Source organism: Aquarana catesbeiana, linkage group LG10 (assembly GCF_042186555.1).
Source record: "Aquarana catesbeiana isolate 2022-GZ linkage group LG10, ASM4218655v1, whole genome shotgun sequence".
NCBI classification, from domain to species: domain Eukaryota; kingdom Metazoa; phylum Chordata; class Amphibia; order Anura; family Ranidae; genus Aquarana; species Aquarana catesbeiana.
The window spans coordinates 224,443,386-224,468,418 of record NC_133333.1 but is presented as its reverse complement, the minus strand read 5'-3'; the positions used below and the strand labels follow the sequence as shown (position 1 = coordinate 224,468,418).

General features: G+C 42.9%; 1 protein-coding gene across 4 annotated transcripts in view; it reads right to left on the bottom strand.

The window, feature by feature from the left end:
- The window catches only part of CCDC30 (coiled-coil domain containing 30), a 103,346-nt gene that overhangs the window by 27,713 nt on the left and 50,600 nt on the right, over positions 1-25,033 (bottom strand). For all 4 annotated transcript variants that reach the window (XM_073603365.1, XM_073603366.1, XM_073603367.1 and 1 more), the window contains 6 exons: positions 19,833-19,943; positions 15,231-15,359; positions 12,235-12,350; positions 10,660-10,906; positions 6,714-6,890; positions 3,735-3,944 (listed from right to left, as the gene is read on the bottom strand). In XM_073603365.1, the coding sequence (XP_073459466.1) occupies positions 3,735-3,944; positions 6,714-6,890; positions 10,660-10,906; positions 12,235-12,350; positions 15,231-15,359; positions 19,833-19,943 (990 nt within the window). The remainder of the gene's footprint in view (positions 1-3,734; positions 3,945-6,713; positions 6,891-10,659; positions 10,907-12,234; positions 12,351-15,230; positions 15,360-19,832; positions 19,944-25,033) is intronic.

Sequence of the window (25,033 nt, the reverse complement as noted above, 5' to 3'; positions counted from 1 at the left end):
CTGCATACACTGGGAATTGAGGCTGCTGTGAGCCGTGTTGTGCTAGATAAGGGGGTCAGCAAAATGCTTAATTTGGGGTTTAATTTCCCTTTACACTAGTTACACAAACCAATGTTCATGTGTATTGTAAAGCAGACACAGTAAGATATCTATTCTTACCTTAAACCACCTCCTGCCACCTTGGAATCCCCTCAAATACCCTACACCAGGGACCTCCAAAACTGTGACCCTTTGCTTGCCTTTATCTGGCCCTTGGGGCACTTTTCCCCTGACACCAGTGATGGGGCACTATTCCTCCCACTGACACCAACAATGGGCACTCTTCCTCCCACTGACACCAACAATAGGCACTATTCCTCCCACTGACACCAACAATAGGCACTATTCCTCCCACTGACACCAACAATGGGCACTATTCCTCCCACTGACACCAATGATGGGGCACTATTCCTTTCACAGACCCCAACAATGGGGAACTATTCCTCCCACTGCCACCAATGATGGGGCACACTAATTCGCCCACTGACAGCAATGATGGGGCACTATTCCACCCACTGACACCAACGATGGAGCACTATTCTGCCCACTGCCACCAATGATGGGGCACACTAATTCGCCCACTGACAGCAATGATGGGGCACTATTCCACCCACTGACACCAACGATGGAGCACTATTCTGCCCATTGACACCAATGATGGGGCACTATTCCGCCCACTGACACCAATGATGGGGCACTATTCCGCCCACCGACACCAATGATGGGGCACTATTCCGCCCACCGACACCAATGATGGGGCACTATTCCTTTCACAGACCCAAATAATGGGGAACTATTCCTCCCACTGCCACCAATGATGGGGCACACTAATTCGCCCACTGACAGCAATGATGGGGCACTATTTCACCCACTGACACCAATGATGGAGCACTATTCCGCCCACTGACACCAACGATGGGTCACTATTCCTCCCACTGATACCAATGATGGAGCACTATTACGGCCATTGACACCAATGATGGTGCACTATTCCTCCCACTGACACCAATGATGGGGTACAATTCCTCCAATTGACACCAACAATGGGGCACTATTCCTTCCAATGACAGGGTGCTAATTCTCTTCCTAATACCAAAGAAGCGTTGTTTACTCCCACTGATGCCAGGACAATTTTTACTCTCAATGGCCATAGTCCGCCCCCCTAAAGTCTGAAGAAAGTAAACTGGCCCTTAATTTAGAAAGTTTGGGGACCCCTGCTCTACACAAATACTGAGTTACTGCATAAAGTTATTCCCATAGGGCTAAGCAGGATACCCCTCCAATGTAAAAGTGCTTGATACAGCCTTTCTCAATGTTTTTACCTCAGAGGAACCCCTTAAATAATTTACAGGTCTTGGAGAACCCTTACTAAAACCAGTTAATTGGGGGTTCAATGTGAGAAATGCCCCTGATGTTGGTAGTCAGTAGGAAGAATGTAGCCCTTACAGTGGTGGTAAGAATGCCACCGTTAAAGTGGTAGTAAACTCTGCATTTTATCTTGTACCTACAGGTAAGCCTATAATAAGGCTTACCTAGGTACAGTGAACTTCTCCTAAAAAGTGCACTGTTTAGAAGATACTCCAATGTGTAGCAGCCGGTGACATCACCGGTGCATGCGCACTGTACTCTAATGCCCCGTACACACAGTCGGACATTGATCGGACATTCCGACAACAAAATCCATGGATTTTTTCCGATGGATGTTGGCTCAAACTTGTCTTGCATACACACGGTCACACAAAGTTGTCAGAAAATCCGATCGTTCTGAGCGCGTTGACGTAAAACACGTATGTCAGGACTATAAACAGGGCAATAGCCAATAGCTTTCATCTCTTAATTTATTCTGAGCATGCGTGGCACTTTGTCCATTGGATTTGTCTACACACGATCGGAATTTAAAGGTTTGGATTTTGTTGTCGGAAAATTTTATAGCATGCTCTCAAACTCCGAAATTCCGATGGGAGCCCACACACGGTCGGAATTTCTGACAACAAGTTCCGATCGCACATATTCCGTCGGAAAGTCCAACCGTGTGTACAGGGCATAAATGGATGGCACACTGGAGTATGCCGTCCACTGAGAGTACTGTGCTGCGATTGTGGCTCCCATGCGCGGGAGTAACATCATTGCAGCTCGCCATTCAAACATACTGGCATATTATAACATGAGCCTGCAGGAGGACTTTTTTTCCCCCAGCATTTTTACTACTGCTTTGAAGACAACTAAAAAACCTATTGGTGTCATGTTCCTTGGCTCTGCCAAGTGGCATTGGTTCTAGAACTACACAGACACTGTAAAAAAGTTTAACCAGCCACCACTCAAGGGACTCCTAGCAACCTCTGGAGGAACCCTAGGATTCCATGGAACCCCAGTTGAGAATGGCTGACTTGATAGGTTGCACGTGGGAACTCGAACACGCCCGAGCCTATCTCTATTGCTCAGCCACAGAGCATTGCAGTATGGGAGGCAAAGTTAGCGTACAGGTGCGCCCAGCACAAGAGGCTCCAGAGTTTAACCACTTACAGACCGGAGGATTTTCCCCTTAATGACCAGGCTATTTTTTGCGATACGGCACTGCGTCGCTATAACTGCCAATTGTGCGGTCGTTCGACGCTGTAACCAAATAGAGCTTTCTTTTGGTGGTATTTGATCACCTGCGTTTTTTTTTTTTGCGCTAAAAACAAAAAGAGAACGACAATTTTGAAAAAAAAAAAACAATATGTTTTACTTTTTGCTATAAAAAATATCCAATATCCATAAAAAAAAACAAAAAATGTAAAAAAGAAAAAATGTCTTTATCGGTTTAGGCCGATATATTTTTCTACATATTTTTGTTATAAAATAAATAAATAAAATGTATATATATATATATATATATATATATATATATATATATATATATATATATATATATATATATATATATATATAAAAATAAAAATCGCAATAAGCGTATATGGATTGGTTTGTGCAAAAGTTATAGTGTCCACAAATAGGAGATAGATTTATGGCATTTATTTCATTATTTTTTTTATTTTTTTTACTAGCGATGGCGGCGATCTGCAATTTTTAAACGGGACTGCGACATTGCGGCGGACAGATCAGACACTTGACACTTTTTTGGGACCACTGACATTTATACAGCGATAAGTGCTATAAAAATGCACTGATTACTGTGTAAATATCACTGGCAGGGAAGGGGTTAACACTAGGGGGCGATCAGAGGGTTAAATGTGTTCCCTCATGTGTGTTTCTAACTGTGGGGGGATAGGACTGACTGGAGGAGGAGGAGAGAGCGCTGTTCCTAATCACCAGGAACAGCAGATCTCTCTCCTCCCCTGTCAGAACAGGGATCTGTCTGTTTACATCGACAGATCCTGGTTATGGCTCTCGTGCCCGCGATCGCGGGTGGCCGGCGGACATCGCGGCCGCCGGCCACGTGCATTGGGTCCCCCAGCATACAGCGGGCGCATGCGCGCCTGCTATCGCCCTTAAAAGGTGTCGCTGTACAGCTACAGCGATTTGCGGGAACGAGCCGACCTGCCGCAGTATAATGACAGAAGCTGGTCGGCAAGTGGTTAATGGGGCATTGGATTGCAAGGTGGGGTCAGGAATCTTATGACAGCAGCTGTAATGTTCAATTATTTGGCCATTAAAGTGTTGTTTCACGTCGCTTCTTAGCTTGGATCTCATACCAGTTTTTCAGCATCCACCGCTCGGCATTTTTCATGTTCCAGTTTCTCCTGCCAGCTGTTCTGAACTTTAGAATTGCGGCTCATTTTCATAAGCTCCAGTTCCATCATCTTAATCTTCTGCTGCTGCTGCTCCCGTTCACCTTCCAGGCTGGAGAGTGTAGCAGTTACAAAGGCATACTTCTGTTTCACGTGGCTTAATTCTTCACTCACCTGGATTAGTGTGAAGTGTAAGAAAATTGGGGAAAAATTATTATATACTAATGAAAGGAGCAATCCCCAAACTTATAACAGACCACAGGGGAATGCATTCAAAATGCTATTCAATACTAAGCAGACACAAATGTTTTTGATGCGCTTTTGAGGTTTAAAAAGCAGAAGAAAAATGCTTGAAAAACATATCTCTTTAAATCCTATGGAACTCTTCACACTGCAGGTGTGCTGCGCTTTGAAAAGTCCTGCATGCTTGATCTTTAATGTAGTCTTTCAAAAGCATTTTCCATTGAAAGTCAATAGGAAGGCATCAAAAGCACATCAAAAACTGATCAGTGTGAAAGGGATTACATTAAATGAGGGCCAAAAAGTTATAAGTGGGAAATATTATTAGAGCAGTAAATTCAAATTTGAACACTTTGTATTCAAGTAAACCCAGCAAACACAACTCACCTACGAAAATTTTATTTCAGTGTATAAAGTATAACTAAAGGCAAAACTTTTTTTTTTGATTTGTATAAAGCACAGAGGGATTAGAATGCTTGTCGGATTTTATTACTGATTGTGCCTCCATTTCACCCTCTCTATTTGTCCCGTTTATCATTATCATGAAAGTAAAAGAAAATCCCACATTTTGGGTTGTCCCTAGAAAAGTAATAGAGGGGAAAACCTCCAATGAGGACACTAGTTCTGGTGACCTGGGGGTCGCCAAGGAATTCCCTGAATTTGCAGGGATTTCCTCTCACTTCCTGTTTGGCTATGAGACAGGAAGTGAAGGAAATCTAGGCAATGGGACACATATGGCGGAAAAAAAAAAAAATCTGACAGTGGTTATAACCCTCTCTTGCTCTATTCAAAATGGGAAAAAAAAAGGTTTTGCCTGTACTACTTTAAAGCGAAGTTCCAGTCCCCCCCCCAAATTTTTTTTATTTAAACACTGCTCTGTAGTCCAAAATTGAACATGAACATTACTAACATGTCATATTGTTAGCGCTTTTACTTTCTTTAGAAAGTTTGTTACTCACAGATCTCAGAAGCAGGCAGGTTCCATTTTAGCTGTGGGCATCTGAAGCCCTCCAGTGCTAATTTCCTGGATTTCTGTGCAGCTGGCTACCCAGCATGCACCTCCCGATCTCGCGCATGCGCGGTGATGCCTCTGTGAGGCCAATAATGCAAAATTTTGTCAGTTGGAGATTCACAAGGACTCCTGGGATACATGACGCCGCTATCCCAGAAGCCCTGGCAAATCGCCTAGTGACGTAATCGCCTAGACGGAAATGGACAGAATTAAAGAAGAAATCACAGCAAAAAAGGTATTTCCAGGCAGAAAAAAAATGACATTTTGAAAAGGATGAGCTAAGGAGTTGCAATACATACAAAGTGCAGAAAATGGGTGGAACTCCGCTTTAAAATTTTTGTGATCGGAGGTCAGTGAAGGCCTAGATGCCCAGGTCAATGCAGTGTCAGTTAATAAAATATATAACAATAAAAACTCATTTTCCAACCTAAACATTTATTAAAGACACATAAGGATTTTGTTTGGGATACTATCTTAGTAAAAATCCTGCTCTGTTTTTTCCTTGTAGGCTGGGAAAAAAAAAACACACAATTAATGTGTTTTTTTTTACTACTATAATTGTATCAGATAGTTGCAGTATTAAACAGAAGCACACTGCAATCTACAAGCTGCAGTGACCTCTGCAAGTTAAATTTTTATTTCATCCTACATTTATTTAGCTGACATAGTTATCACAAGGTTGCGAGCGCTGAACTTATTCTCTCTGGAGAAGAGACGCTTGAGAGGGGATATGATTTCAATTTACAAATACTGTACTGGTGACCCCACAATAGGGATAAAACTTTTTCGCAGAAGAGAGTTTAATAAGACATGTGGCCACTCATTACAATTAGAAGAAAAGAGGTTTAACCTTAAACTACGTAGAGGGTTATTTACTGTAAGAGCGGCAAGGATGTGGAATTCCCTTCCACAGGTGGTGGTCTCAGCGGGGAGCATCGATAGCTTCAAGAAACTATTAGATAATCACCTGAATGACCGCAACATACAGGGATATGTAATGTAATACTGACACATAATCACACACATAGGTTGGACTTGATGGACTTGTGTCTTTTTTCAACCTCACCTACTATGTAACTATGTAAGATCAGGACCTTCTACTGGATTTCTAATCATTAGAAGGGCCTAGAGCTGTTAGAGACAGCCAGATTTGACAGCGGGTATTGTCAAAGAGATGATATAGAATAATCAAACCTCACCATGAGGCATCATGCAGGGGAACATTAATCTACAGACTGTGGGTGAGAATACAAGCAGTGGTGCACTCTGACAGTAGTTCATGCTAAGCCATGGCAACCAAATCAGAAATCAGTCTGCCCACTAAACTGGTGAAAATTAATTTGTTAATGGGAGCCAGCAAGGGACTAGGGACTGACACAAAAAGGTGTCCAGGTTTCCATGTTCAAAAGTAAAAATGCTGCCCATATCCACCAATCAGACTTTAGTTTTTGAGCAAATAAAACCAGGAAGGAGACTGTTTGCTACTGGTAAATCCTTTAATTTTCTTTAGGTTCATTTGCTTTATTTTTATAAACAAGGTCTTGTTTTTTGAATGTTTGGAATGTATGGACTAAAAAAAATTCAACCCATGAAATGCCCTCCCTTATTTCTGTATTGTCTACAGAGAGGTGACTGCTTGACAGATGAAGACAGAACCAAGTCCTGCCTCCAATTCAGAGGTGATGTCATACCTTAGTGTGTTCCTTCTGCAGGAGGTTATTTTGTTTTTTGACTTCCAGGTTTTTGTCTCTTTCGTATCGCAGTTCCTTTTCTGCCGAGCTGCAGACGTTGTGCACTCTGTTGAGGTCTTGGCGAAGTTGGCGGATTTCTTCAAACTGCTGCTGGATAAGAGCGTCCCCAGCTTGATTCTGTCAAAATAGCAAAAAAAAAAAAAAGGAAAGTATAGGCTTTTGAACCACTTTGGGTATCTCCTTAAAAAAAACAGAAGTTGTGTCCCTCATCTTTTTGCCCCAAGAATTAAAAAAAGGAAACCATGGTATCCATTCAGATCAGTTATTACCATGCATAGGAAATCCTTCTTTCTAACCTTAGCTCAAGAGCCATGGCTTCCTCTTAACACAACTTTGACAAAATCCACACCCCTAAGCTTAACTGAGCTACCTTGACCAACCACAGCTGCTTACTTCCATTGGCTCCAGAGCCGTGGCCTCCTCTGGAACCAACATAAGCAAGCAGCTGGGGTAGGGCAGGTTAGCTCAGTTAAGCTTAGGGGGTGGATTTTGCCAAAGTTGTTGTAAAAGAAACAAAGTTAGCCACTCTAAACTGTTTGAAATTAGAAAAAAAGGGAAAAGGTAAACATGGACAGGGCCATAAACAAAACCGTACTAAGGGGGTCCCTAGCACACTTTCAAGCTAGTCAGCAAAAAAAAAAAAAAAAAGTTAAAATGTTATGTTAGGTTAAAAAAAAACATTATGTTTTCAGTGCATACATCTGCAAATATATGTGGAAGCCACATTGCCGTGTCAAGGCTAAGTGTGGTCCCCAACTCTAAACTCTATACTGAGTTTCCCCACTATGGGAAATACACTATATTGTCAAAAGTATTGGGACACCTGCCTTTACACGCACAAGAACTTTAATAGCATCCCAGTCTTAGTCCATAGGGTTCGATATTGAGTTGGCCCACCCTTTGCAGTTATAACAGATTCAACTCTTCTGGGAAGGCTGTCCACAAGGTGCTCTGGTGCGCAGTCATGTTGGAACAGGAAGGCGTCATCCCCAAACTGTTCCCACAAAGTTTGGAGCATGAAATTGTCCAAAATGTGTTGGTATGCTGACACCTTAAGCGTTCCCTTCACTGGAACTAAGGGGACAAGCCCAACCCCTGAAAAACAACCCCACACCATAATCCCCCCCTCCACCAAATAATTTGGACCAGTGCACAAAACAAGGTCTATAAAGACACGGATGAAACAATTCCATAGATATATAGATATATCCCATAGTTTTGTAGACGCTATAACGTTGGCCCATAAAGGTCCATAAAGACATGTTCGATCGAGTTTGGGGTGGAGGAACTTGACTGGCCTGCACAAAGTCCTAACCTCAACCCGATAGAACACTTTTGGGATGAATTAGAGTGGAGACAGAGCCAGGCCTTCTAGTCCAATATCAGTGCCTGACCTCACAAATGCGCTTCTGGAAGAATAGTCAAACATTACCATAGACACACTCCTAAACCTTGTGGACAGCCTTCCCAGAAGAGTTGAAGCTGTTATAGATGCAAAGGGTAGGCCAACTCAATATTGAACCCTACGGACTAAGACTGGGATGCCATAAAGTTCATCTGCATGTAAAGGCAGACGTCCCAATACCTATGACAATATAGTGTATATAGCAATTCAAAGAGAGCAAGCTCACCTGGAGTCAGCCCCCATCCTCTGTATAAGGTACAGCAACACACCAGAAGCCCAGACATTACATTTACAGGGCAGCTGGAGACTTCTAGTATGTATATGCAACAAATAAAAAAAAAATAAAATAAAACTTATTGCAACTGCTCTGATCTTTAGAAATTAGCGAAATGGGAAAGAGTCACATAGGCAGGGCATTATACAAAACAGTACAGAGAAAATGCAAATGTAAAGCAACATACCAGAAGCTCAGACTTGAAGACCTCCAGTGTATTTCTGCACAAAAACCAACCAAGCAAAGAATGGAAATGGCTCAGAATAATGTATAACTAGCACAGGTAAGATGCACATACACAGGGCCGTATACTGCAGTGTAGAGTTAGGGATCACACTTTGCAGTGGGGCCTTTAAGTAAACCTTGTTTCAGGATATCTTTCATAAAATCCATTGATTTTAATGTATATCTGATGGACATCAATTCAAAAGTGATCACCTGTGAATGCAGACGGTCAACTGGTTACAAATGGTTGTTTGGCCATTATAGATGTTATCTCTTAAGCGGGCCAAACCCAGTTCAGCAGGGACCGACCGAATTTCAATTGTTTGATTGGTTTCTTTTGAAAGGACATGCTGGAAAATGTTCTCGATCTTCCACTGCAGCCAATCCGCTGCAACCATTGATCAGTGTATTCTGACAGCTGTCAGAATACATTGTCTGACAGAGGGGATTCCTCTATCCACCTCATTTGTGTGGATGGAGGAATTTGTTAGATTTTACTTTATAGCCATCTATGCTAATCATGTTAATTCAACTGAGGCTGGGTTCACACTGGTACGAAATACGCTCCGACTTTGGGAGCACATGTCGCATTACGTGTATAAATCAATGGTTCCCTATGACAGCCTTCTTAACTGATCTGACATAAGTCGGTCCGACTTTGAAAAAGGTTCCTGCACTATTTTGGTCCGACTTTGGTCCTACTTCAGTCCATTGAATATCATTGGATCATGATCTTAACTGATCCGACTTTGGCATGCGACTTGTGCTCTGAAGATCTTATAGGAACCCCACACCAAAATTAAAAAAAGAAAAAAACGACGAAGGGTTACCCCCTCCCCCCCCTCAAGACCTTCGGTCTGGTATGGTTTTTAAGGGGAACCCCCACTCCAAAATAGAAAAAAAAAGAAATGGCGTGGGGTCCCCCCAAAATCCAAACCAGACCCTTATCTGAGCATGCAGCCCAGCAGGTCAGAAAAGGGGGGGGGGAACGAGCGAGCAACCCCCTCCAGGACCATACCAGGCCATATGTCCTCAACATGCTGATGGGGACATGGACCTCTTCCCGACAACCCTGGGCGGTGGTTGTCGGGGTCTGCGGGGGGCTTGTCGAAATCTGGAATCCCCCTTTAACAAGGGGTCCCCCAGATCCCAGCCCCCATGTGAATGAATAGGAGTACATTGTATCCCTACTCATTCACCCAAAAAGGTGTCAAAAATAAATAAAAACAGTGCACAGGTTTTTGACATAGTCCTTTATTAAAGAAGCTCCAACGTGTCATCTCCCTCCGGTCTTCTGCCCCTTGTTAAAGGGGGATTCCAGATTTTGATAAACCTCCCGCCCACAGACCCCCGACAACCACCATCCAGGGATGTCGGGAGGAGGTCCTTGCTCCAATCAGCATGGGGACAAGGTGCTTTGAGGTGGGGGCGCAGAGCCCACCCCCCACCCCCCCATGCCGAGCTGCGTGCACAGATAAGGGTCTGGTATGGATTTTGGGGGGACCCCACGCCATTTTTTTTAAATTTTGGCATGGGGGTTCCCCTAAAGATCCATACCAGACTCAAAGGGCTCAAAGGGCCTGGTATTGTCGGGATCAAAGTCGGATCATGTTCATTGAAGTCAGACAGAAGTTGGACATTAAGTTGCAGGGCAAAGTCAGATCCACAGTCATACGACTGTCATGTCGTACCAGTGTGAACCCGGCCTTAGGCATTTACACCGGGCTAGGAACACTCCTATGTGAAAGGGCTTGGTAGAATGCTCAGGCACAAAGTCTGGCACTGTGGAAGGAAGACTTAATGTACATATGCATTTCCCTTCAAATTTCCCTCTGCACCTCTGCGTCTCTTCCCAAGCCATGCTATCCTAACCAACCAAAACTCTCATACGAACATGCAATAAGAATTAGGTGGACCATATGCAGGACCTAAGCAGGCCTTACCCACTGCCCCTCCAACACATAGGAAACAGTTTAACGAACCTGTGAAATAGTCTGCCCAGCCCCATCTACAGATGTCTGAGGTCTGGGCGTTGGATTCTGCAAATTGAAGAGGTCCTGTCTTAGGCGTGCAATCTCTTCTCTCTTGGCCTGCAGATCCTGCCTGCAAATGGTCACTTCCTGTCTGAGCTGCAAGTTTTCTTCCCATAGGTGTTGCTTCTCTTCCAGTCCATCCTGGATTTGTTTTTGGAGAGTTTCACATTTCCTCTGGTGCTCGGACAAAGCTGCACTATAAAACCATAAAAGAAATAGAAGATAATAAATATGTATGTATGCATGTATGTAAAATTATATATACACACACACACATATATATATACACGCACGCACACACACATACATACATACATACATAGACTATATTCTCAAAAGTATTGGGACACCTGCCTTTTACACACACGTGAACTTTAGGAGGCATCCCAGTCTTAGTCCGTAGGGTTCAATTATTGAGTTGGCCCACCCTTTGCAGCTATAACAGCTTCAACTCTTCTGGGACGGCTGTCCACAAGGTTTAGGAGTGTGTCTATGGGAACGTTTGACCATTCTTCCAGAAGCACATTTGTGAGGTCAGGCACTGATGTTGGACGAGAAGGCCTGCCTCACAGTCTCTGCTCTAATTCATCCCAAAGTTGTTCTCTCGGGTTGAGGTCAGAACTTTGTGCAGGCCAGTAAAGTTCCTTCACCCCAAACTCGCTCGAACATGTCTTTATGGACCAAAAATATAGCGTCTACAAACTATGGGATATATTTATGGATTTTTTTTTTTTTATTTTTTTTTTTACTAGTAATGGTGGCAATCAGCGACTTATAGTGGGACTGCGATATTGTGGCAGACAAATTGGACACCAACTGACACTTTTGACACTTTTTTGGTGACCAGTGACACTAATACAATGATCAGTGCTAAAAATATGCACTGTCACTGTACTAATAAAACTGGCAGGGAAGGGGGTTAACATCAGGGGCAATCAAAGGGTTAAATGTGTACCTAGGGAGTGCTTGCTAACTGTGTGGGAGGTGCTTGTACTATGGGAAGGCAGAGATCCGTGTTCCCGAATCACAGCGGGAGCGAGCCTCCGGCAGCATGCGCGAGATTCCCGGAAATGCAGGAACACACACATACATATACATATGTGATCCTGTGCATCGCGGCCACCCTGTAGCAGTAAATGCGCTATAGGGCAGTAGGAAACTGCCCAAGTAGAAATTTTCCTTGCTGGAAGTTCCAGAGATGAACATTTTTTAAGTTAACCCATGTGGAATGGGGACATGTAACAAAATATAAAAGTAGGTGTTATCCCACATTTGGCTGCAAAAGTGGAAATACCCTTTAAAGTTTGAAGTGTGATGTGATTATTCACTTCAAGTGACTCTTCTATAAAACACCTACATTAAATAGGGTGACAACAATGCTTGTTCTGCAGTGAAATCACTGCAAAGTTGTCACCCTGTAAGCAGGGTAGTTTAGATTGAGTACCATCATTATCATTGTGGTATTATCCCCATATAGTTACCAGAATAAAACATTTTTCACTATGGTGGGCCTTTCATACTCGCCTCCATTTTTCCGTTTCCAGATCCTTGCCCCCTTCTCCTAAGTGCTTATTGGTGTGCAATTTCTTTTCAGTGACTTCCAATTTCAACTTTTTACACTGCTCCATCAACTCAGAAATCTGATACAAAAAAGCACAACAAAATATTCAGTAAGATGTCACCATGTTAAAGTTCAATCACACAGCCAATCAGATTCCATCCCTTTCTCACTCAAAACTGAAAAAGTTATATGTCGAGTTTGGAAGGATTTGAAGCATCTCAACTCTTTCCATTCAATCTAAGGTAATGCATCATGGACATGCATTTGCATAAAAAACTCTCAGCTCTTGAAATCGTACTATTGCCTAGGTGACTACGTCAAATAATCAATAGTCTATACAGTGCCTTAAAAAAGTATTCATACCCCTTGAAAATGTTCCACATTTTGTCATGCTGCAACCAAAAACATAAATGTGTTTTATTGGGATTTTATGTGATAGACCAACACAAAGTGGCACATAATTGTGAAGTGGAAGGAAAATGATAAATGGTTTTCAAATTGGTTTACAAATAAATATGTGAAAAGTGTGGCGTGCATTTGTATTCAGCCCCTTTACTCTGACACCCCTAACTAAAATCTAGTGGAATCAATTGTCTTCATAAGTCACTTAATTAGTAAATAGAGTCCACCTGTGTATAATTAAATCTCAGTATAAATACAGCTGTTCTGTAAAGCCCTCAGAGGTTTGTTAGAGAACCTTACATAGCTACATAGTAGGTGAGGTTGAAAAAAAAGACACAAGTCCATCAAGTCCAACCTATGTGAACAAACAGCATCACAAAGGTCAAAGAACACACCAGACAGGTCAGGGATAAAGTTGTGGAGAAGTTTAAAGCAGGGTTAGGTAAAAAAAAAATATCCCAAGCTTTGAACATCTCACGGAGCACTGTTCAATCCATCATCTGAAAATGGAAAGAGTATGGCACAACTGCAAACCTACCAAGACGTGGCCGTCCACCTAAACTGACAGGCCGGGCAAGGAGAGCATTCATCAGAGAAGCAGCCAAGAGGCCCATGGTAACTCTGGAGGAGCTGCAGTGATCCACAGCTGAGGTGGGAGAATCTGTCCACAAGACAACTATTAGTCGTGTACTCCACAAATCTGGCCTTTATGGAAGAGTGGCAAGAAGAAATCCATTGTTGAAAGAAAGCCATAAGAAGTCCTGTTTGCAGTTTGTGAGAAGCCATATGGGGGACACAGCAAACATGTGGAAGAAGGTGCTCTGGTCAGATGAGACCAAAACTGAACTTTTTAGCCTAAAAGCAAAACGCTATGTGTGGCAGAAAACTAGCACTGCACATCACCCTGAACACACCATCCCCACCGTGAAACATGGTGGTGGCAGCATAAAGTTGTGGGGATGTTTTTTTTCAGCAAGGACAGGGAAGTTGGTCAGAGTTGATGGGAAGATGGATGGAGCCAAATACAGGACAATCTTAGAGGAAAACTTGTTAGAGTCTACAAAAGACTTGAGACTGGGGCGGAGGTTCACCTTCCAGCAGGACAACAACCAGTCAAAGTCCAGACCTAAATCCAATTGAGAATCTGTGTCAAGACTTGAAAATTGCTGTTCACAGACGCTCTCCATCCAATCTGACAGATCTTGAGCTATTTTGAAAAGAAGAATGGGCAAAAATGTCACTCTCTAGATGTGCAAAGCTGGTAGAGACATCCCCAAAAAGACTTGCAGCTGTAAATGCAGTGAAAGGTGGTTGTACAAAGTATTGACTCAGGGGGGCTGAATACAAATGCATGCCACATTTTTCACATATTTATTCGTAAAAAATTTAGAAAACCATTTATTATTTTCCTTCCACTTCACAATTATGTACCATTTTGTGTTGGTCTATCACAAAAATCCCAATAAAATACATTTACGTTTTTTGGTTGTAACATGACAAAATGTGGAAAATTTCAAGGGGTATGAATACTTTTTCAAGGCACTGTAAGACCTGCCTACCTACTGTGATTAACAAAAAACAAACATGTTATGCCGCGTACACATGAGCGGACTCCGTCAGACAATTCGATCGTGTGTGGGCTCCAGCTGACTTTTTTTTCCCCCAAAAGTCTGACGAATCTAGAAATAAAACAGGTTTCATATCTTTCCGAAGGACTCGAGTTCGGTCGAAAAATCCGCTCGTTTGTATGCTAGTCCGACGGACCAAAACTGACGCTAGGGTAGATATTGGCTACTGGCTATGAACTTCCTTATTTTAGTCCGGTCGTACGTCATCACGTACGAATCCGTCGGACTTTGGTGTGATCGTGTGTAGGCAAGTCCATTCATTAGGAAAGTCTGTCGGAAGTCCGCCGAAAGTCCGTCTGATAGACCGTCAGACCAGTCCGGTCGAAAAGTCCGCTTGTGTGTACGCGGCATTATATTTACCTCCTCTGTGCAAGGGTTTTGCACAGAGTGGCCCCGATCTTGCTATTCTAGGGTCTCCCAGTGGCGCTCCTGGCTCCTCCTCTTCTCGAGTGCCCCCACTGAGAGCGGCTTTCCATGAGGGCACTTGTGCGGGAGCGCTCCCGAGGTCTGCTGCTGCATCCATTGACACAGACAGCAGGACCCGGCCCCGCCCCCCGGCTCTCATGTCACTGGATTTGATTGACAGCAGCGAGAGCCAATGGCTTCTGCTGCTATCAATCTATCCAATGAAGACCTGAGACAGCGGCTGGAGCTGCTGTGCTCGTCAACGTCACTGGAAAGTTTGGGTACAGCCAAGTTAAATGGGGGCTCTGGGGAGCTGTTGTACTACAGAAGGTTTTTCACCTTAATGTCTCCAAACAAAGCAGGGGTGCTGCTCTGCCTGCCTATTCTCATGCGGTAAAGTGTGAATATTATAGGGAATTCAGGAAGAGGAATGAGGCTCCGTGGTCAGAACTGAGAGTTTTTGAGAGAGCAAAAAAGAGATCCCACAACCAAAGTATCAGTAATGTTCACAGATTCTGAATCACCTTATTATCCTGAAAACGTTTTTCTTTTTCCAGTTGCTCATTTTTTGAACGCAGGTTGTTATTCTCCCGCTCGGCTCTCAACAGTTGGTCCTGTACACCTTTCAGCATTGGCTTTAGTTCAGCCAGTTCCTGAAAAATATCAATAAAAACAAAAAGTCACTAAAACCCCCCCCAAAAAACAGGCAATTATCTGCATGACCCTTCTGCTAAATAGGACTCCGGTCCCAGAACAAGAACAAGAAGGGGACAATGCCTGGGCTGAGGGCTCTAAGCTTTACAAGGAGTTAAAGCAGAACTCCAGCCTTCCCTTCAGTCTTGCACAGTTGTACTGGCTCCTCTCCTGTACTGAAATATCTTACTCTGATCTCCCCGCACATTGAGTTTCTCACAGTGTGCATAAGAAAGAAGCAGCAAGTCAGATAGAGACCTCATTCCCTGGCTGGAAGACCTCTAGCATCATCTAGCCCTTTATTTTCCAGCCTTGCTGTCTTTGTCCCAACCCTTTTATTCTTAGCATTAAAGCGAAACTCTTAGGGTAAAAGCGTGAAAAAAAAAAATCATTCCCCTCTGGGTGATCTTTGTACATTGCAAGGATTTTAACAAACTTTGTTGCAGATTCCTACCTTTTGTTATTCTGAAGAAGTCACTGTTTGTTCCTCTGTGCCTCTGTGCTGTTTAAGTAATGGGAGTGATTTCATAATTATCAACTAGCTGCTGCAGCTGTAGGGCTCTAAATGAGGAAAACGGCTGGCCCTGCATCCCTTTAGGTGTGATTTCCTATTGGGAGTATCTCACCAAAAATGACAGTTTTGTTGCAGGGGATGCCTGAAATCAGACTTGTATCTTAGTGCAGACTTCTGAGAAAAACAGCGAGCCAATCACACAACTAGGAAATTACATTTCTGGGGGGCGTCCTGTACAAATTCTGTGTACACAACACCTCCAGGTAGTCATATTGCATTTTATAGAAAATTACAGAGCTGCAGATATAAAAGGAAAAGGTCATTTTTAATAACATTCAATTCCAATATGACTTGTGTCGCAATTGTAAACGCTATACTCTTTTTATTTGCTATGATTTTCCCCAAGAAAGTGGAGTTTCCCTTTAAAGGGTAAGTTGACCTTTACAGAAAAATCCCCCCCCCCCAGTCCCGCTCACCTGGAGCGTGGCGATCTCCTGCTATGTGCCCTCGTATAGCCGCCTCACCGGTCCGGGGCTTAGAAATTCCCTCGGCGTAATCTCCTAAACGTACCTTGTCAGGAGGTACGTATAGGAGCATTCTAATTGGTTGGCGCCGTCACATGTGCAGCGCTGACCAATCAGAACCCACGTAGCCCGTCCTGTCACCATGGGCGAAGAGGAGAGAAAGCTGCGGGGATTTCAAATCCCCTGACTGGTAAAGCGTCTGTACGATCTATCAGAACGGGAGATCGTCTCACTCCAGGTTAGCGGGACCGGGTGCGATGGGGAGGGGGTCCAGTGTAAGTTCACCTTACAGATTTTCTGTAAAAGGTGAACTTACACTTTAGTTCTTTCAATCATGGAGGCTCATCATCATCTTTTTTTTTTTTTTGCAAGCACCAAACAAAAAAGAGGGCAAGCAATGCATGTAAGGGCTGGGACAACAATAACATGTATCATAAATTGTTACAGTAACACTGTATATTTGCAATTTATTGTTAGATTCAACCCAAGTACATATACAGTGCGCTGAAGTGCTATAGTACACCAAGCACATGGTTACAAAAGCTCTGTGCATTGCATTTGGAAATCTAAAGCAGCACCTATTTTTGTGTGTTGAGATGGATCCACGGCCCAAAAATGCTTTTATTGTGACGCATTATGGTGTAAATGGGTCTGAAAAGCCAAAAGCAAAAAGATAGGGGTTGCACTACTGCACCCTCTAGTGGCCGATATTCAGAAAGCAGCATCCAACACAATGAGCAAACAGTTATGCCGCGTACACACGGTCGGACTTTTCGACCGGACTTGTCCGACGGACCAAATCCGGCGGACAATCCGATCATGTGTGGACTTCACCGGACCTTCAGTGGACTTTTCCAGTCGCAAATCTGACGGACTTTAGATTGGGAACAGGCTTCAAATCTTTACGTCGTAACTCCGCCGGACCCAGAAATCCGCTCGTCTGTATGCTAGTCCGACGGACAAAAACCGACGCTATGGCAGCTATTGGCTACTGGCTATCAACTTCCTTATTTTAGTCCGGTGTACGTCATCACGTACGAATCCGTCAGACACTGGTGTGATCGTGTGTAGGCAAGTCCGGTCGTTAGAAAGTCTGTTGAAAGTCCACCAAAAGTCCGTCGAAAGTCTGTTGGACGGGCTGTCGGACTTTTGTAACTGAAAAGTCCGACCGTGTGTACGCGGCATTTACTTACTAGCATAGAAAACTCGATAAAGACGCACAACTTCGGTGAAAAAGCACGGATGGCACAGAGCGAACGGTGTCTAAAGTGACCTTACGATAAATAATTTTGGTGCTGCAGGCTAGACTAATCCTTCAAAAAGGTAGACAGCACACAGACAATGAGCTCTAGAGGGAGAATCATTTTTGGATCTTGGCACAAATGAAGCCGATTGCATAGTGGAGTCTGATCCTGCCAGTACATGTCATTTTGTGTAACTGTGAAAATAAATCTAATATCATTAAGGTGTGGTCATTGGCACAGCTGTGGATGTGCATAGTGTGTGTTCTAGTTTGGCAATACATTTAGCTGGGAATTTTTATTCGGATGGTAATCTACATTGAGCAGAAAATGAACAAAGTCACAATGCTGCTAAAGTATTAGTTACCCCCCAGTCAGATTGCCCCCACGGGAGAGTGGGTGCTGAGCGGCAGCAGGGGTTCACCCATACAGCCACCCCATCAAAGAATTGAAAAGCTGCAGTATAATAAAATGTTTGTTTGGTTAAACCCACTTGACGTCCACAGCGTGGACCTCAATTTCTGGGAGGCCGTCATAGGACGTCCTCCCCGTGCACGCGCCCCGCGCGCACCCTGCAGGGCGCACGCTGTGATCACCGAGTCACAGAGACTCGGGTGATCACAGATTCGAGTAAGGAGCCGATCCCGGCCCCTTACCATATGATCAGCTGTCAGCCAATGACAGCTGATCACATGATGTAAACAAAATCTCGGTAATCTTTTTTTTCTCCTCACGCTGACAGTGTGAGGAAAAAAAGCCGATCACCGGCTTATGTTAAAGCGGGAGTCTGGCGACCAATCTTTTTTTTTCATTGTCATTGAGACACTATGCTAATCCCAAAATAATACTCACAGTTTGGGTGTAATATTTCCGCCTCTGTCTGTTTTCGTATTGAAGAATAACTTAAAAAATGTGATGCTGACTGTTTCCATCTTGCTTGTGGGCATGTGAAGCCCACAAGCATTGATTTCCGGGATGCGGTGAATGCTGTTCATTCACAGCTTGTTCACGCGCATGATCGTTGTTTCCGCACTGAATCTTGGGAAGCCTGACACTAAGCTCCCAGGAGACAGTGCGGCGCCGGGGAAAGGCAATAAACACGCCTACTCCCATGGGAGGAGAGACAGAAAGTGCCACAATAAAGTACAATATAAAGGTAATTACAGCGATAAAAAAAATTTTCGTACGGTATTTGAACATCTATGCAATTAACTGAAGGGGGTAAGATTAAGTTAAAAATTTGAGTGGAACCCCGCTTTAAAGGGACATCGGTCCCGAAGAGGAAGGAGGCACATCTGCCTCATCTGTGCCCACCTAAGTACTCCCTGCCAGTGCCACCTATCAATGCCCATGAGTGCCACCTATCAATGCCCACAAGTGCCACCTATCAATGCCCACCAGTGGTGCCAATCAGTGCCACCTAGCAGTGCTGCCTATCAGTGTAAGCAATCAGTGCCCATTATTGCCACCCATCAGTGCCCATCACTGCCACCTATCAGTGCCCATCACTGCCACCTATCGGTGCCCATCAGTGCCGCCTCATCAGCGTACATAAATGAAGGAGAAAAATTACCTGTTTGCAAAATTTTATAACAAAATATAAAAAATATATATAAAATTTTTTTTTTTTAAATTTGGTCTTTCAATTTTTTTAACAAAAAATAAAAACCGCAGAGGTGATAAAATACCACCAAAAGAAAGCTCTATTTGTGGGGAAAAAAAAAAACGATAAAAATGTCATATGAGTACAGTGTTGTATGACCGCGCAATTGTCATTCAAAGTGCGACAGCACTGAAAGCTGAAAATTGGTCTGGACAGGAGGGGGGGTTTAAGTGCCCAGTAAGCAAGTGCTTAATAACACTTTAAATACATAGAACGAGCAGGGCCCTCTGATTCCTCTTGTATTGAATTGTATTTTAACTGTACTGTCTGTGCTCATGTTGTAAATCGCTGCGCAAACTGTTGGCGCTTTATAAATCCTGTATTATAATAATAATAATTATTATTATTATTATTATTGGGATTTTTTTCTAATATGTTTCTGTAGTTCCCCTACAGGGGAGAGCCTCTAGCATTACACATACTGGATATCTTTCATAAGAAATTTGTGAAATGGCATCTCCTTCACAGACAGCTCCACATACAAATCTGACCTTCTCCATTTCTGACAGCTTTTTTACATCTGAGCTCGGTCGGTGTGAAGAGCAGGCCTCATCTTCACGCTGCTCCGCAAGTTCCGTCAGCTCCGACTCCAAATTTATAATCTGTTGGGTGGAAAATAAAAAAGGATCAGAAAGATTCAAAATGAGGGAAAGGGTAAATAAAGAAAACGCTGAATAGACTTACCGATCAAAAACTGACAATGCTGCATTTTATTAAAAAAGAATATACCGGTGACAGTTTAGCCACAAAACCCAAAATACTGGACAGAGGTGACAGGAGACTGGGAACACAAGCTGCACGTCAAATAGTAACCATCTCCCACTGCCTGGCTCTCTGCTGAGGCCATAAACACAACAATCTCACAAAGGCCGCATTATAGTGTTTGTGTTTGCTAGGTAACCACATTCCATTCATGGAGTCCCCCACCAGCACTGACAATACTATTGACTCTTTTCTATCAGCTGACTGCTGGCCTGAATCTATAGCAACACACTCTGCCATCTTCTGGAAGAATACCTGTACTGCATGCAATAGACGGCCACTTATACGCAAACAGGTTATAACAGCTTTTCTCAACCAGGGTTCCTCCGCGTTCCTTAAGTAATGAGAAATTTCTGCCTCTCAAATAAGTAACCACTGACCACAATGATCTTTTTAGCTGTAAAAAACGTTAGGACTTTAAAAGGGCCAAGAACACAATTATTGCAATAAAACTTCTATGTTTATTATACAAACGATGCTAAAAATGGCCAAAAAAAAAAAGCCCAAAATATATACAAAATATAAAACGTAGGAACACTAAGCTGTGGGCTGTATACAGTGCATCTGGAAAGTATTCACAGCACTTCACTTTTTCCATACTTTATTATGTTACAACCTTATTGCAAAATAGATTAAATTAATTATTTTCCTCAAAATTCTATAAACAATACCCCATAATGACAACGTGAAAGATTATTGATTGAAATCTTTGCAAATTTATTAAAGATAAAAAAAATAAATCACATGTACAGCCTTTGCAATAACACTCAAAATTGAGCTCAGGTCCATCCCGTTTCCACTGGTCACCCTTGAGATGTTTCTACAACTTGGAGTCCAACCTTTGCCCCAGTCTAATTACCCTAAGCCCACAGCCAAAATAACAAAGGAATGGCTAACTCTGTGAATGTCCTTGAGAGGTCCAGCCAGAGTCCAGACTTGAACTCGATTGGTCGCCAGACTCCCGCTTTAACATCTTTGGAGAGATCTGAAAATGGCTGTCTCCATCCAACCTGATGGAGCTTGAGAGGTCCTGCAAACAATACCCCATAATGACAACATAAAAAATATTTGTTTGAAATCTTTGCAAATTTATTACAAAATAAAAAAAAAACGAAAAACGAAAAAAAAAAAAAAATCACATGTACACAAGTATTCACAGCCTTTGCCATGACACTCAAAATTGAGCTCGAGTGCATCCTGTTTCCACTGGTCATCCTTGAGAAGTTTCTACAACTTGATTGCAGTCCACCTGTGTTAAATTCAGTTGATTGGACATGATTTGGAAAGGCACACACCTGTCCTTGAGTGGCCCAGCCAGAGGCCAGACTTGAACCCAATTGAACATCTTTGGAGAGATCTGATAATGGCTGTGCACCGACACTCCCCATCCAACCTGATGGAGCCTGAGAGGTACTGCAAAGAAGAATGGGGGAAACTCAATTACAGCCTCAAAAAGACTTGAGGCTGTAATTGGTGCCAAAGGTGCTTCAACAAAGTATTGTGCAAAAGGCTGTGAATGATGGGCTGTGAGATATGTTAATCTAATGGCAATATATATGTCATTATGTATATTGAATTATTTGTCTTATAGATGGATTGTATGATTATGGATTTAAAGACAATCATTATACAGCTTAGTCCTGAAGAAGTGGAATACTGGCAAAACGTGCTGACAGTATTGGACTTGTACAGTACCTATATGGTCCACAGCACAGTATTCATACGTTATATATTTTTATGTATTTTGGGCCTTTTTGGCCATATTTATTTGTATAATAAAATGGAAGTTTTATTGTAATATTTGTGTTCTCAGGTCTACTATAGTTTCTTGGCAGCATAAAGTCTTAAAGTTTATTTTATATTTTCTACTCGTCAGTTTTGATGGGATGAGGTTTCCAGGAAAATGTCATACATATAAAGAAGATTACCTGAGGATTCCAGTAGCTAGGTTATATTTATCCTTTTAGCTATCTGTAAGCGGGAAATATTTCCAACGATCAAAACCTAAAGGTGGCCATCACAGTATGTACAACAAGTTGTAGATATCAAGGTGTCCTCCATTATTAAACAGGGGTTCCCTGAAACTGGAAAATTATTTCAAGGCTTCCTCCAAGTTAAAAGGTTGAGAAAGACTGATCTAAGATGTCTTATGCCCCGTACACACGTTCAAACTTTCTGCCAACAAAACCGTGGATTTTTGTTTGAAGGTTGTTGGCTCAAACTTGTCTTGCATAAACATGGTCACACAAATGTTGGCCAACAACTCTGAATGTGGGAACGTGGTGACGTACGACGAGCTGAGAAAAAGGAAGTTCAATAGCCAGGGCGGCTCCTTCTGCTTGATTCCGAGCATGCGTGAACTTTTGTGCGACAGGCTTGTGTACACACGATCAGACTTTCCGACAACAAAGTTTTGTTGGCGGAAAATTTGAGAACCTGCTAGCAAACATTTGTTGGCGGAAAGCCCGACAGCAAATGTTCGATGGAGCATACACACAGTCGGACTTTCCGACAACAAGCTCACATCCAACATTTTCGGTCGGAAAAAACGACCGTGTGTACGCAGCATTACAGTTTGATTACCTAAATTTTTACTTACCAATAAAGTTCCAACCCATTTTCCACAGCAAAGTGTAATGTCCTGTGGGAGTAGGCATTGATGGAAGCAATTCATTCCAATATCCCCACTAGAGGCATGACTTCGAATTATGGGGCCCCATAGTAGAACTTTTATGGGGCTCCCTGGTCAACTCCCTCTTTAGCAGCTCGCAGTGTCAACTGTGATAATACATATCTGTGATCCAAACATAAAAGTATACCTAAATGAAGAGCTGTCAGCATAGTCCATAAGCTACAAGGAACCATAGGGTGAGTACATGGATTGAAAACTGGCTACAAGGGCGACTTCAGAGGGTAGTGATAAATAGGGAGTACTCAGGATTGGTCAGGGGTGGGTACTGGGGTCCCCCAGGGTTCTGTGCTGGGACCAATCCTGTTTAATTTGTTCATAAACTACCTGGGGGATGGGATAAACAGTTCAATCTCTGTATTTGCAGACGATACTAAGCTAAGCAGGGCAATAACTTCTCAGCGGGACGTGGAAACCTTGCAAAAAGATCTGAACAAATTAATGAGGTGGGCGACTACATGGCAAATGAGGTTTAATGTAGAAAAATGTAAAATAATGCATTTGGGTGGCAAAAATATGAATGCAATCTATACACTGGGGGGGGGGGGGGGGGGAGAACCTCTGGGGGAATCTAGGATGGAAAAGGATCTGGGGGTCCTAGTAGATGATAGGCTCAGCAATGGCATGCAATGCCAAGCTGCTGCTAACAAAGCAAACAGAATATTGGCATGCATTAAGAAGGGGATTAATTCCAGAGATAAAACAATAATTCTCCCGCTCTACAAGACTCTGGTCCGGCCGCACCTGGAGTATGCTGTCCAGTTCTGGGCACCAGTCCTCAGGAAGGATGTACTGGAAATGGAGCGAGTACAAAGAAGGGCAAAAAAGCGAATAAAAGGGTCTGGAGGATCTTAGTTATGAGGAAAGGTTGCGAGCACTGAACTTATTCTCTCTGGAGAAGAGACGCTTGAGAGGGGATTTGATTTCAATTTACAAATACCATACTGATGACCCCACGATAGGGATAAAACCTTTTTGCGGAAGGGAGTTTAACAAGACTTGTGGCCACTCATTAAAATTAGAAGAAAAGAGGTTTAACCTTAAACTACATAGAGGGTTCTTTACTGTAAGAGCGGCAAGGATGTGGAATTGCCTTCCACAGGCGGTGGTCTCAGCGGGGGGGCATCGATAGTTTCAAGAAACTATTAGATAAGCACATGAACAACCACAACATACAGGGATATACAAGGTAATACTGACATATAATCACACACATAGGTTGGAACTTGATGGACTTGTGTCTTTTTTTGACCTCACCTACTATGTAACTATGTAAGCATTGTTATATATACAAGTTATGGTTGTAGGTAGCATTAATAATAATATGATATCCACCGTACTATTAGGTTTTAGCAGAGGAAAAACTCTGGGGTGTTTGACTGCATTAAGTGTAAAGGGTTTATTTCAGTCTGTGGCAGAAGGTCAGAAGGTAATAAATCTACATTGCAATGACCGAGAAGTAAATGCTTCTTATTGCACAGAGGGGGGATCTGTGACTGGTAGAAGATCCTGTGGTCTGACTTCAGCCCTTCTATACCAGTTTAGGTTTTATTTAACATCCCTCCCTTCCTTATTCCAGACTTCATAGCAGCTGCAAGGGCCGCTATCGCTATTGTTATGTCACTGATCACCACCGTAGCCATAACCATGTGTGATATGAGATGGGGGGGCCCCTAACCATTAAAGGAAACCTGTTGTGAAATAAATATGAAGGCTTCTATTGCTGACCTCTCCTGAAATTTCTAGTTGCCTGCCTATCATGCTCATCCACTGTCTTCAGCACTTTGAGTTACTGACCTGGAACAAGTATAGAGATAAGGAGTCGTGATACTTTTTTGGCATTCATTTACAGCAGGCATGTTTTATGTCTGTGACTCCAGAAGCATTGATGCCAAAACACAGCCAAGGGCAGGCATTCTACTCCTTCCCTAAAACAATGGCCACAAACAATAGATCATATTTACCGCATGGATGAGCTCACACATGAATTCCACAATTCAGCCTCTACTTTCCGTAAAATATGGGCCTGTTGATTCGCTTTCGAATATATGTTGTTCCAGATGGACATATATATTTAGCTGAACCCGCGTCCAATCCCTACGTCTAATAATTGTGACCTCCATCTTATTAAATGTGGCTTAATACTACCATTGAGTAGCTGATACCTACAATAGTCTAACAATCTCAGAAGTTACTGGAGCATAGGAGTCTTGTTTTAGTGCCAATAGTGGTACTACTGTT